At 42.8% G+C, this 15,113-nt stretch overlaps 1 protein-coding gene across 6 annotated transcripts in view; it reads right to left on the reverse strand.

The window, feature by feature from the left end:
- Nucleotides 1-14,844, reverse strand: part of HS6ST3 (heparan sulfate 6-O-sulfotransferase 3) — a 642,842-nt gene extending 627,998 nt beyond the window's left edge. For all 6 annotated transcript variants that reach the window (XR_003519093.2, XR_003519091.2, XR_003519092.2 and 3 more), the window contains exon 1: nucleotides 14,023-14,844. Coding sequence is in view for 1 of the 6 variants with exons in the window: in XM_027589280.2 (XP_027445081.2) it covers nucleotides 14,023-14,726 (704 nt within the window). In the remaining 5 variants the exon portion in view is untranslated. The remainder of the gene's footprint in view (nucleotides 1-14,022) is intronic.
- Between the last annotated feature and the right edge of the window lie 269 nt (nucleotides 14,845-15,113).

The following is a 15,113-nucleotide window of genomic DNA, read 5'->3' on the forward strand; positions in this document are numbered from 1 at the left end:
ATTAAGCCAATTTGAATTGGAGTTTTTGCTAAAAGCAGCTGATAGGATCCTAATAAATATACTCAGATTCTTCATCTGTAAAATGGGGATGCTTCTCCATGCCTTAGGCTATTGCTGTTAACATAGAGCTCAATAAATAATCTTCTGAATCCCCTCCTACTGCTGGTCATTACTTTTGTAACTGTGGTTTTCCATCAGCTTACTGAACTTCTTCCAAGACTCCAGCCCAGCTCAGTTGCTTTGTGTACTTTAGATCTGTACCCAGGCAAATGTATACACTCTCCTAGAAGTGACCAGGCACGCCTCATGTATGAAAACCAGCTCATTACTAAGCAAAGTTCTTCTGCTGATAGATCTTTATTATAATGCACACTCTTGATTTTAGATTTTATTTTCTCTTCTAAGGTAACTTTTTGCTCTCTCTGTAATTAGCTTCAAAAGCATGTAGAGAACAGCTCAGTGGATTATCACATGCTAAATCAGCTTAAATGAAAATGAGTTCCATTCTCAGCTCACTTTCAGGACATATTAACCAAAAGCCATAATTTACAGCTGTCATATGAAAATAATGATAAAGTCATGAATATTAAATTAAAAAATACCAATTTTAGGAGAGCTTCCTCAAAGGGGTAAAGCATTGGGGAAAAAAATACAAAACTTTTATAACTTGATCTGTGCCAAATCAAGGTTTCCTGATGGTCTAAGGAGAAAAACTTAAGCATTTCGATAAGCCTTTTATGATATATTATGTCCTGTTTTAAAGGAAAATGCTCATTACTCTAACAAGTTGTTGAGCTGAATGTGTATTTTGCATATTTTTCAAATGCATCTTTGTAATTCCTGATTTTTTAAACTCTCTGTAAAAGCTGAATTGTATATTCATTGCATTTCTAAAATCCAACTTTCCTTCCTTTTCCATTCTATATCAAAAGGCTTCTCACCGTCAATGTAAATTTAAATTTGTATAGTACTTTATCCTTTACAAAGTGCTTTCACTGGCATTTCCTTAACCTCCAACAAGTCCAAAAAGGAAGACAAGACACATATTCTTATCCAAATTGTCCAATAAATTAGTAAATTTATTTATGCTTGTTTTCTTCCTTTCATTTATTCAGCCCACATTTATTTGATAGCCATTATGACCAGACACTATTCTAGGCACTGAGGATGCAGAGGGAAACAAAATAAGTCACTAGCTTCAGGAAAATTACACATTGGCAGGTAGGCTACACAATAAATAAGTAAACAAGTCCATGAAGAAGCCTAGACTCAAACCGTGGTCGCTTAATCGCAAATCTAGATGCCTCCCTGGTCCAAATAAGCTGACACAATAGTTCTCTCTGCCATGAATTTTGGCAGTTTGATTTCTTGGACTCAAACCTCTTTGGGTTTCCAAAAGGTCTCAGATTGTTCCTACTCCTCTGAAGAAATTCAGTGGACAACTATCGAAGCAGCATTTAACAACCTATGCATTCAGAGCACTGTTACAGATAGTTAAGAAGATTATTCCTCATCCCCCCCCAAAACAAAAGAATTGTGGATTTAAAAATTAACTTAAAAAAGAAACACACACACCTATAAATGTGTGTGTGCATTAACTCACGTGATCATCATTGCAGACTGTTGGAGGAAGTCATCTAGAGGACATGACCACTGGTTGACCAGGTACAAGCTGGACTCAGGCACTCGGAGGCTTCTCTCCGCTGCTCCCCTGTCCTTGGAATGCACTTTCTGCCTACATCCCCATGCCAGAAGCAGTCTTGAGGACACAGCCTTGAGATAGGAAAGTGTTGAGGCCGCCTGGACTGAATTCAGTTAAGATCTCTATATAAACTTTTTAGACTCTGGCAGGCAGGTGCAGAGAGCTACTCATGTTGGGGCTGCCCAAGACAATCCTCAGAGGTAAGTTCCCTTGCTCATCCAACCTCCCACCTACCAGTCCAGAGTGGCTGTCTCTTCCTTCAGTCTTTCTTTGCCCTCCATGTACAGGGGTGTTTCAGATTTCACCCAGGAAGCTCCCGAGGTCTCGAACAAACACTAACCTCAAATAGGAATGTTTACTGTTTTTTGTTTTAAGATTTTATTTATTTCAGAGAGAGAGAGAGAGAGAGAGAGAGAGAAAGCATGAGCAGGGGGAGAGGGACCAGGAGTGGGAGAGGGAGAAGCAGACTCCCTGCTGAGCAGGGAGCCAGATGTGGGGTTTGATCCCAGGACCCTAAGATCATGACCTGAGCCGAAGGCAGACGCTCAACTGATTGAGCCACCCAGGCACGCCCCAAATAGGAATATTTTTATCACTGTCTTACTGACCAAAAAAAATGAGGCCTGGAGAACTTACACAATTCGTGCCAGGTCACATAATAATAAGTAATAAGAGTTAGGATTTGAACCCCCAGTTGCGTTTCAGAACATAGGTTCTTTGCCTCTCTATTTTACTAGATCTAGAAAATGCTACTGCCAATGGGATGATATTCTCGTACCTGGAAAAATACACTAACATAAAATTTTAAAGTGCAAATTAATACCCTGCAAATGAGAGTCCACTCATTTAGTTATTAGCAGCTGTCTGACTACATAGGCTTTCCACATTTCAAATGACTCCCCTCCGCCAGTTTTCCACCTCACGGCACTCACTAGTAGGTTAACTTGCTCCATGTATCATCAGTAATTCATGACTTATTTTTGAAGGTTCAGGGACAGCACTACTACAGACCTAATACAATGAATATCTTATTGGGAAGAAATTAACAAATGAATTGTCGCCGATCAATAGGTGTTCAAGAGAAAATTACAATGATAGTAAAGTCTAAATAATTTATACACAATATTGATTTTTTCATTACATTAATTATTCTTTATAGCACACATAGGGAACTTGGAGAATAAAACTTTCAAAGCAAAGAAATTTATCTGCGGTGGTGCTGCAGGCTTAAGTCTGAATTTAAAAGACAAAGAATGGGCCATGAGCTGACAAATATTTTTAGATTAAATACACATCAGATAATAAATTTGACAGCTCCACTGTACCTGAGTTCCTTCATGTTGTCCGGCGTTTTTATACACAATACTTTTGATATTTATTTATCAAGAGAAGTATTGATAGAACTGTTTCTTAATAGAAACATTAGAAATAGAACTATCCATTAATCCACCTCTTTCATCAAGTGTACGGAAGGCAGAATGACAAACTCGATGAAGCTATGTGGGAAAGAAAAACTTCTCTAACACCTCTCTTGGAATCTTTAAGTTAACTGGACTTAAATTCAGTAGAATGGAGTGCAGGCTCCTTAGAGCTAATAACTCTCATACCCAGCAGAAAAAATTTCCTAAGGCAATTTTATCATGGCAAGTAACTTTCATACAGATGCAAGGGCCTGAAGATGATCCTCATGTTTAAGGTCACATGATGGGGTGCCAGAGAACAAAAAAAGGGTGTTGTGTGGTAGGGGGAGCTGTCAAAAAGAGGTCAGAGGTGGGTGAATTCTTCATGGATGGTACTGTTCCCGGGAATTCCCTCCTAGGGATGGAAGAAATGAACTTGGGGAGGGGCGCCTAAGTGGCTCAGTCCATTAAGCATCTGACTTTCCCTCAGGTCATGATCTTAGGGTCCTGGGATCAGGCCCCACATCAAGCCCCGCAATGGGCTCTGTGCTCAGCAGGGAGTCTGCTTCTTCTCCCTTTCCCTCTGCCCTTACCCCCGCTCGTGAACACAAGCTTTCTCACTCTCTCCCTCTCTCAAATAAATAAACAAAATCTTTTTTAAAAATTAAAAAAAAAAAGAAATGAACTTAACACATAATGCACCAAGCTCAACAGATGTAGTAGGAACAAATACTGGGCTGAATATCGTTTTCGTCACCTACAAATGCTTACATTGAATAGTGTTTTACTCATGACATTTTGACTCTTGGAATTAAAGCAGTGACTTGACAGTTCTTACTTGAGTTTTCTCAGATGTCACCTTCAACTATTTTTCAGTATCTAATGTTTGGCGATTCCACCTACCTAAGGTTTTGCAGAGAGTTGCACATACGTAGAATATCAAGCTGTCATATCTCCCCCAAGACAAATATGGAAATAGTGTTTCAAAAGTCTTAAAATTAAAACCAAAAACATTAAAATAGTTTCAAATCCGATACAATTTTTTTCTTTCCTCACCTTTTACCTTCAGAGACTGAAAGCCACATTCATATTACTTTTAACGTTCTTAATATTCTTGGAAGAAAATCTAAGCAACAGGAAGCAGCTCATCTCACAAGCATGCTTTTGCAAACCACAGCCAGTTTTGCAAACGCTCTTGTCCTGTCTTAACTAATATTGCTATATGACTTCAAATTCATAAAATACCCCACATAGATATAATATAAAATGTGTGTTGTCCACTATGCATCATCATACAGCTATAACTGCCCAAATGTGTTACCAGCTGATTCTGGGCTACCATGGTGACAAAACACCCCAAGTTAGCATCATTTCTACTATTCGGTCAAAAGTCCCTTGTCTATGGTGACTGTTCTGCTGTCGAATGTCCTTTGCTGCATTCACCATTCTTAAGGTGGAGACTAATGGTCCATACAGAAAACATGTGGTCCAGGTATTAAAGGAATGGATATTGGTCTCGTTTGTAGAACCGAATGGGACATTCATAAGGTGGATGAGAAGAAATTTCAAGCTATTTAAAGGCACTGTGCATGTTATTCTCCATTTTCATCCCACCCCCACCCACCCCAAACCCAAATCCATTCTCTGCCTTTCTCTGCCTTGGGAAAGCACATGCACTGTATCAGGTAGCTCTCCTGCCATTCAGCTTCCAGGTGGCTTCAGCCAGTGGAAGACGATGGATGGAGACGGAGGACAGGTGGGAGGAGAAAGTGATCGAGAGATTTCCTCCCCACCCCTCCCCTCTGCCTCGACTCCGTATTTCTGGCGGCGGGTGGGGGGGGTAAGGCTGCTTTCTGCAAGCAGCTCCCATGGGGCAGCCCTTCCTACCTGTGAGACTGTAGCTCCTGTCAGGCCCCAGTGGACAACGGATGCTGACGACAGGGTTTTTTTCCCCTCTGCCACTTCAGGCTCAGAAATAAGAATTTCCCCTTGTTAGGAGCGACAAGGAGCCCCAGGTCCAGTGTTAGACCTTAACCAGTCCATCCCTCTATAATAGCCCCATCATTGTCCCAGAGTGGGCCTCTGTTTGCTGCCAGGCGGCTGACTGATACAGCCCCCCGTGATACAGAAGAAGAACATGTAAGTAAATCAAAGAACCCCAGCAGCTTTCCGAGGCAGACAGCCACCTAAGTAGAGGAGGACTCCCCATTAAGGCACTAACGAGACAACCATGCATACGAGATAAATTGCTGACCTCCACTTTCAATATTCTTTTGGATTTCAGGTTTTTAGGATTTCATTCTTCACCTTGACTACTTTTGTCCTTCTGCTTTCCCTCCTCGGTAGCATCCTGCTAATTTACACTCCACATGATCAGTGTCTGGTCTCTCTTCCCGGGGCATGTCACCTTGTTTTTCACTGTACTCCACAGATGTTTCCTTCAGACTTCCACACACAGGTCAAGTTACCACCTATATATGTTCAAAGTCACGTGTACCCTTCTCTCTAGGTCTGTGTTTTCACTTTTTAAGCAAACCTATAAAATTCTACAAGTTCATAATTAGAGTCCCCAAAATATGGAAGCTATCATCCAGGTTTACAGTCACATTTCCATAACCTTGATTCCTTCGGAAGAAATACTCTGCAAAATCTAACAGATAAATCTGGAGGACAGCAAGGAGGTTAGCATTTCTACCCTCTTATGTTTTTAAAGAAACTAGAATGCAGCAGTAACCATGAACACACGGTGTTAAATGCAAGGTTCTGACAACAAATGGTACAGTACTTACCAATAAAAGCATGGTAAGATATTAATAATTGCAACGAACTGCAAATATTTATGTGCCCACAGGCAACTAATTCAATTTCACTGCAGGATTGCTCCATTTATGAATTTAATTGTGTGTGTTTTAAACATTTCTGCCGCTGTTTCATTAATTTCCCATAAAAAAATAAAATTATATGCTGAAGAAAGAAGGCAAGTTTCCATTCAACAGTGTTCATTAAGTGCCCACTGAGTGTCCACGGTGGCTTACGAATTAACATTCACTTTTACCATTTATGGCTTCTCTTTTGCATCATGGCTTGCAATTCATTTTTGCATCACTCGGGATGAGAAGTTCCAGCTTCAAAAAGGATGGTACAGGTTGCCTCTCATCGTTTTATTTTTTACGCACAACAGCATGGCTGTGTAAGACAAGCCCCATGAGAACAAAATAATGGCTAACTCTTACACGGGTCAGGCTCTGTGCACTCTTGGCACTCACCAGGGGTAGTACCACTATTCCTCCCATTTTCCGGAGAAGGAAATCAAAGTACAGAACAGGTAACTGACTTCAGGGTTATCAGGAAGTAAGAGGCTGAGCCCGGGAGATGGGTGGGGGGAATGGGCTAGATGGGGGATGGGTATTCAGGAGGGCACTTGTTGGGATGGGTGTTGTATGTAAGTGATGAATCACTGAATTCTACTCCTGAAAGTAATACTACACTATATGTTAACTAACTTGAATTTAAATTTAAAAAAAAAGAAAGACTTACATATTCTAAATTAAAAAAAAAAAATCCAGCTCATTTGACGTCACAGCCCATGCTCGTAAACATCACCCAAATGACACTCACAAACTGGGCATCAGCACAATTTCCAGTGATTTTCAGTGGCTAACTTTGTCATTGATTTCTTCCAATTTCCCTTGAGGACATTTTTCCTAATAAAGGGTCTCCTTCCAATGCTCTTCAATATCACAATCTCCAACCACAACTACCTCAACTGTCTGACTTTGATCAGTAATAATCCAGGCCACATTGTTTAGGCTTTTCTCAGCCTCCCAACCTACATCAAGGAGCCCATTCTCTCTAGTTAGGCTGATTTTTTTTTTTCCTTAACTGAGAATGAATGAGATTAACCTTGTACCCAAAGGAATTCCTGACTTGTAGCATACTGTCTGCTGGGAAAAACCTTCTAGACTGGTCCAATAAGTCCTGGCCTCTGTCCTGACTTTTACTCCTCCTCTAGAGAATCAGGGCAGTTGACATCTTGCTAATTATGGAAGGCAATTACTAATGATTAGAATTTTCACCTGAAATAAGAGAGTCGTGACATAAAACATTGGATCATTCCATAAAAAACTACAATCTGGTCAAGTTATGCTGACATTTTTACAAGGTAAACTAGAATATGACAGATTTTTAGATGACATGTGTTGAGCATTGTTTATAGGTCGGTCTCTGTGCTTGGGAACTTTACATGGGTTTTACTGAGCAACTATAAGTGCTACAGGAGATATAAACAAATAACACTGTCTAAGTTAACTGTCCAGTACACTTCCCAAATGCAGTTAAATGCTTAGCTATAATTTAAATAAAGTTATATTGGCCCATTAAAATCAACAGAGAATTTATATATGATATCCATAATTTAACAAACTCAAAAACAAGAAAATTGATTGCTGGAAAATATTAATTTGGGTTCCCCATTTAACTGTTTTCATACTAAACCTATTTCTTGGCTCAATAATTTATTTCATGAGCCTTAAAATCACATTAAGATTTGGCAGTCTCAATTAAACCTGTTTAATTCCTTATCAAGCATAAGTAACTTTCAAATGCCATAAGCTTCTGATTGTCCTTAGTAAAAATGAGATGATAATAATTAGCTTTGGGGAATAATAAAGTAAGAGTCTAAGATTAAGCCAATCCACATTGTTAGAGGCTAAATTTACCTAGCTTCCAATTACCACATGAGCATTTGTATTTCTCTAAAAAAAAAAATCAACCCTTGCCAACATCCCAAGGTAACCAGCACAAAAAAGGCAGAAAAATAAATCATCGATCACCATTTACTGGTTCCAGTTTTATCTTCACAACTCAAAAAAAAAAAAAATGGAATGGGTTTAATTCAGCCTCCTTCTGATTTATAGCAAATATTGGTGGTTTGGACCAGAAGCAATACTTTCAGAGACTCTGTAATGAACATATAAGTGGATATGGCATATAGACAGAACAATCTCTTATCTCCTTGGTTTCACACAGCACACAAACCCGATGGTGAAAATTAACCTTCTTCACAGTTCAACATTTCTAATTAGAAGAGACATCAAAAAGATTATGCTTTAGAAAGCAGTATGGGCCATAATATTCTAGGCAGTCTGAAACAGAACTCTGTAGCCTCCTTATATATTTTAGCCTGCTGTCCACAGGAAAAAGCAATACCCAGATGATGTTTCAAAGTGGTAACGGCTTCTGGTGGAAGTTATATTTCTCAGCCTACCTTTTTATACTTATTATGAAGAAGCAACGTTCTAGGACACAGGACCTATCCATTGCTTTTAGCCCTGAACGAATACAACAGTCTATACCATCAGACCGTGCTCTACCAAAAGTTTCCTTGGTAGAAATATCTACAAATGTTTGAGAAATGAGTAGTTCATTTGTAAGCATTTTGGGGTTTTTTTTTTTTTCCTCCGGTTTTATTTTCTCTGCATGGGGCAGGAAAGGGACAAAGAAAGATACCCTGAATTCAGCTTAGATTAGAACACAGAAACTTAAAATAGAAGGCCATACAAGTTCAGCCCTTCCTGGGGAGGAACTGCTTCCACAACATCAGTGGTTGATCAGCCACATTTAAAGTTTTCACTGTTAGGTAGTATGCCGCTGCACAAAAGAGTTCATTCTCGTTTTAGACAGCTACAATTTTTTTAAAGATTTTATTTATTTATTTATTTGAGAGAGAGAGAGAACACTAGCGGGGGGTGGGGAACAGAGGGACAAGCCGACTTTCCACTGAACCAGGAGCCAACGTGGGGCTCGATCCCAGGCCCCTGGGATCATGACCTGAGCCAAAGGCAGATGCTCAACTGACTGAGCCACCCAGGCGCCTAGACAGCTACAAATTTTAAGAAGTTCTTTCTTACTGTGAGTTGAAACCTTATCCTACCACTGGTACCCCATGTACCCTAGTTCCATCCTTTGGAGAAATACAGAGCAAGCTTCCTCCATTTTCCACACCTTCTTCCTTTGACTATTAGAAGGCAATTTTTACATCTTTCCTTAATTTTTCCACCTCCATATTACATACTTCCGGTTCCTTCAAATTATTCCTCATATGACATGGTTTCCAGCTGCTGCAAGTAAACTGGAGCTATAGCTTGACTTGAAAATGTTCCTACATGCAAGAATGCAAAGGGGAGATCTGAAAGTTTATTTTTTATTCATTTACACATATAACTGACACAACTAGAAAGACTATTCAGAACCCGATGGTCTATGTGGGAGCTGTATCTGTGTGAGGTCCCCTTCTTATCATCACACACACACATACATACACACACACACACACACACACACACACCAGTTCCACGGATGGTACTGTGATACCAGGTGGGTCCGAAAACCTCATCGCCCTGGCCACATGGACTGGCAGAAAGGATAGTCACAAGTTCCAAGCTGGACTAATCAGAGTCATTCCCCAAGATTTTAAATTGGAACATGGAGAAAGCTTGCTACCTGCTTGGCCTGTGGAGCTATTAGATATGATAGCCATTTACCCATTTCATGGAATTAGCCAATCTGATGAGGTCAATATCCAAAGGAATATGGGGAGAAAGACCCCAGACCTCCAGTTCCAGGCGTTCTTAGAACCAACTCCACCCCTATGTTTCCTATGCTCTGGTTATTAAGCCAATAATTCCCCCCTGGCTGAACTGAGTTAGGGTTGTATCATTGGCAACACAGAAGGTCCTATCTACTACAATATTCATAAGATTCCAACTAGTCTACTAGAACCAAAAGAAAACAGGTCATAAAAGGGAAAAATCACTACGCCCCCCCCCCCTACAAAAGGTGTGAATAGAATCTCCTTCCAGCAATGGGGCGCCTGGGTGGCTTAGCTGGTTGAGTGGCCCACTCTTGCTTTTGCCTCAGGTCATGATCTCATGGGTCATGGGATCAAGCCCCACATGGGGCTCAGCATTCAGTGTGGAGTCTACTGGAGATGCTCTCCTGCCCCTCCCCCCACACATGCTCTCACTCTCTCTTTCTCTCTCTCTAAAATAAATAAATCTTTTAAAGAAATCTCTTTCTACCATTATTTAAGAATGAGAGTGATACTCACCTACCAAAGAAGATCAAGGTCTTTCTTTCCTAATAGCCTAAGCTCCATAGGACTGACACTATTCAAAACTGTATTGTCAGAACTATCACAGTACCTGGCACATAATAAGTGCTTAAAACACTCTCCACTATACTTTTATAGAAGTATATAGAAGTATAGAAGAAAACAACAGGCAAAACATCAAATACAACTTACTAAAATAAAGATTCAAGTTCCCTGAAGAAACCTTAGATACATCATTTCACTTCCTTAGAATTAAATTGCTCCTTTGCCAGATATTTTATAGGACTTGATTACTTCTTCAGTCTTTTTTAGCCATAAAATGCTATGATTCTATCCATACTCAACAATGGTAAAGAATAGTCTTCTAAAGACCTGAACATGCAGATAAAAGGAAAAACAGTAATAAAGAAGGCAGCACAAGAATAATAAGAATAACCTACCAAAAAGATAGTTGCGGGGGAGAGCAAAAGAAATAGAACGAGAAGAAATCATCAGTGATAGGATCAAAGAGGTCATTCATATGTGCCACCTTCTGATTTGCTTCCTATTTTACTCTAACTAATCTCTGTGCTCAAAAAAGCCCTCTGTGCTGAATCCAAACTGCCAGCCCCAGAGCCTTGTCCCTTCCTGGGTCCATATAGTCCATATGATGGCTCCTTCATCTAAACCATGCATCTCCTTTCAGAGTTGGCTTCCCACTTCTGCCTTTGGTACTCAATATTCCCACTTGCTCACACCATCCCAGACAGGTTGGTTTTTGTTTGCTTGTTCCATCACCAACAGAATATATACCCAATTATATTGTGTCCCTGTCTTCCATCAGGTCCCCTGCATTGATTGATGCTCAGATGTCCATAATTTTCCATTTATTTCTTAAATTTGAATTCTGTCTCAATACAAGTAATCACAAAATAGCATCTCTATAAAATAAGGTGACCCATTTACAATGCGCTGCTCTAAGGAACTGACCTCAGATCCTTTCATGAAAGAAGGCCTTGACTCAGGAAAACAGTGTTATTACAACTAACAACTAATGTTAACTATTACTGTATACCTGCAAAGTACTATATTCCAGCACATTACACTATATGTAGACACTGCGGTGAGCATTTTGCACACATTTGTTCATTTAGTTCTCACAACACCTCTATAAGAGAAGTCCTAATTACTACCTGTGCTTTAAAGATAAAGAATCTGAGGCTCAGAAGGAGTAACCTACTCCTGGTTACATAGCTAGTAAGGGCCGCTCTTGGTTACACAGGAGCCATATCTATCTGAATCCAGAATCCTTGCTCTTGCTCACTACATGACTTACAAAGGCACTAATCCCTGTGAGAAATGGGGAGAGGGACCCTCAAGAGGACCAAAAGGAAAAAGACTAGGGAACTAAAATCAACATGATCTACTTCTTGAGTTTGCTTAGAGTCAGCCCTATTTGAAGAACCTTGGTCCCATTATGTAGCAATAGATTATCTGCCATTTTGCTTTCTGGAAATGTACCCTCCATTATCCAGGCTAATCTAGTTGACTGTAGAATGCTGTACACAGGCATTCCAATGACAGACCAGTAATTCAATCTTCTCTGTGAGGAAGATGCTACCGGACATCCCTTCAACTTTTTTCCTATAACTTTCGATGCAGGGTGCCTCACATAACCCACAACCATTCCTTCCTAAAACATCTAGAACGAAAGAAGTAATTTAGAATACCAAGAAGGGGAGAGAAGGTGAAGAAGAAAAGGAAAAGGAATTATAGAGTGGTAACCACCCCCCCAAAAAGAAACCTACCGTGAAAATTAAAAAACTAAAAAAAAAAAAAAAAAAGCAACCCAGTGCAGGGTGATTATCTGATAACTTGTGATTCAAAGAGAAATAAATGTTCATGGTCCATCACTAAACAGAAAAAAGCATTTGACAGTAGAAACCGTATGTTCAAATAGCCAAGGTGGAATTTTCCCACATCACAGAGTAGAGAGATACTGAGTATTTCCTATAGGAGTGAGACCTTACGGCTTAATCCGTGTAGGGTCTATGGCAGAAGAACACTTCATCACTAAGCAAAAATCCAATTATTTTCAGGTTCCATAATCTCTAGTTTCTCCAAAACTCTTCATCTATCCACTGAGACTTTTATACATATATTGATAGAATAAAATGCCCATCCCTACTGTAGAGTCGATGTTCCTCTGTGATAATCAAAGTCTCTAGTTTTATTGAAATGGAAGCTAGGAATCAGAGTAGCAAAGTCCTTGGGGTCAGTCAGTAATTAATAGGTAAAGGCTGAAACACAAAAGGTACAATTTGGGGTGAGATGCAGCAAAGCTTGTCTCTCATTGAAATAATAGTCTCGTCTGTTAGGAAGTTTGAAAGTAATAATTAATTGAAAAACTATTTTAAGCTAAAACAGAGGAGCAGGGTCTAAAACACTACAGGATTAGAAATTTTTAAAAGTAAAAGGTCCTTAAAATATGCTAAGGAAGGAGCCTAATGCCTTCATTCCAAGTCCAACCAGTTTCCTATTCTAACCAATTTCCATTAAACAGGGAAAGGAGCAGGGAGGAGAGAAAGTATTTGAAAAACTGCCAGAGTAAAAAATCCCATAATGAAATTTTGCTCATTCTTGGAGAAATGAAGTAGAATTAGATGCTTCAGTGGTGGTGAATTCAGAATCCGGGTAGCTTCCAGTAAATGAAGTCTTTCCACAATGTCAAATGCAAAAGCTATCTGATATCAACATATTGAGCTTGAGTTTTTAAATTCCTGTTTCCTTACACCAAATTGTTTGAAACCTTTGAGATAAAAACTTCAATAAACTAGTGTTCCAAGCTTTTAATATTTTAGTCCCTTGAGCAAGCATGTCAGATTAATCTTCAAATTGCAGTGGGCAGAAAGAACATTCAACCAAATTCTTAAGCTCATGCCTCTCTCAAAGGATGTTAATAATGTAAGCAGTTTCATTGGCTATTAAGATTTCAAACTTTCCTAATTCTCAGCATTATTACTATTTAAAAGTGGGGGGGGGGGGGAGAGAAAACCACCTAACCTGAAAGGAAGGGATTTTCCTTATTTTATCTTTCTGTCCCCGTAGCACGTTGCCCGGCCCACAGTAGGCGTTTAACAAGTACTTCTGGAATGTGTTGATGGATTGGTCTGGGGGAGAGTGGAAATCTTGCTGAGAACAGCATGAGTCCAAATCCTGGCATTGCTCAGCAACAAAGACCACCTCCAGAATTAGGGTTATCGAGGTACAGCGGGAATTTGAAAGTGTGTCTTCAAAGACACACCAAGAGGATTGTTTCCTGAGCTAGCGAGGAGCCTCCCAAGAGCCACTTATAGAGGGATTAGACTCGCCTCTGGCTTCAGCATGCCTGGAAAACGCCTGCCCTGCCTCTCCATGCCCAGTTCCTCCTGCCTTTTACCGGGTTTGGGTTTCCACTCACACAATTTAGGTACAAGATCCGACCTCGCTAGTCTAACCCAGGCCTCCTCCGCATTGCACGGTGGGCGGCAGGCCACGCCGTCCTAGGCACAAGGAAGAATACACACGACTGATCGGGACACCTTTGAAGGTGAAAGGGGGTATCGGGAAGCGGCGGGGAGAAGGAAGGGGAGGGGAGAGGGGAGGAGTGAGTTCAAGACCAGGGCGCTATCCAGCGGTTCCCTACTCCACTCCCGAAGCCTCTGCCCCAATCGCTGGAAGACGCCAGGGAACCACCCGCACGCTCAGGCAGCGCAGGGCCGCCCAGGGTAGGGGCCGAGGGGAGAGGGGCGGGGAGGCGGCAGGAAGCGAGAGGGGGCCGGAGACAGTACCTGGTGTGGCTGTGGTTGCGGGGACAGTCCTTCTTCTCCATGATAGCCGGCACGCAGTTGGTGAGCTCCGTCCAGTCGGCGTGCAGCCCGCAGCTCCAGCCGGTGGAGAAGCGGGAGAAAAGCCACGTCTCCTTCTTGCCCGGCCGGTGACAGGTGCACTTCTTCTGGCCGGCTTTGCAGCTACACGGCTGCTCCAGCCGGATGTTCTTCACCAGGTGCCGGCCGAACGTGGTGCCCCCGGTCTTCTGGATGTGCAGGAACACGATCACGTCGCGCCCTTTGATATTGAAATCCACGAAGCGGGTCAGGTCCTTCAGGGTGAAGTTAAAGCGCGGCACGAACCGGGGCAGAGAGCCGTTCTCGGGGGCCTCGGGGTCCGGCTCCTCTTCCTCCTCCTCTTCTTCCTCCTCCGGCTCCCCGAGCTCCTCGTCCTCGTCCTCTGGCGCCGCGGCCCCCCGAGGCCCCTCGGGCGGCCCCCGGGGTGGCGGGGGCAACTGGGGCCGCCGCTCCCACTCCTCCGGCGGCGCCTGTGCCCTGCGGGCGGGACTCGGGGCGGCCGGCTGGCCGGCCTCCCCCGCGCGGGGCTGCTCCCCGAAGTTGGCGCAGGAGCTAGTACAGGAGGGGGACACGTACTGGTACATGATGACCACGAAGAGGAGAGTGAGCACCGGCGTCAGCAGCCACTTGTTGAACCTTTCATCCATGGTCCCGCTCTCAGGCCGGCAGGCGAAGAAGCGGCGGCGGCAGCGGCGCGGACTGGCGCCCGCTCGGAAGTTTCGGGGACTCCGGGGCGCGGCTCCGAGCCCGCCGCTCCTCCATGCCCCTGACGCCGAGGCGTGCGGCTGGCTGGCGGCCCCGCGGCACTCCGGCACTCCCCGGCTGGCAGCGTCAGGGCCTGCGAGCCGAGCGGGGAGGCGGGCGCCGGCGCGCGCGGCTACGGCTGCGGCGTGGGGCGCCCTGCGCTCCCGGGGGCGCCCGGCTTGGCCCGCTCCCCGCTCCGGCCAGGGCGCGGCGCGCGCTCTCAAGCCACGCGGGGCATCCCGCCGCCGGCGCTCAGGCGCTCAGGCGCTGGGGAGCGCGGCTCGGGTCCT

This window comes from Zalophus californianus, chromosome 3, assembly GCF_009762305.2.
Source record: "Zalophus californianus isolate mZalCal1 chromosome 3, mZalCal1.pri.v2, whole genome shotgun sequence".
Taxonomy (NCBI): Eukaryota; Metazoa; Chordata; class Mammalia; order Carnivora; family Otariidae; genus Zalophus; species Zalophus californianus.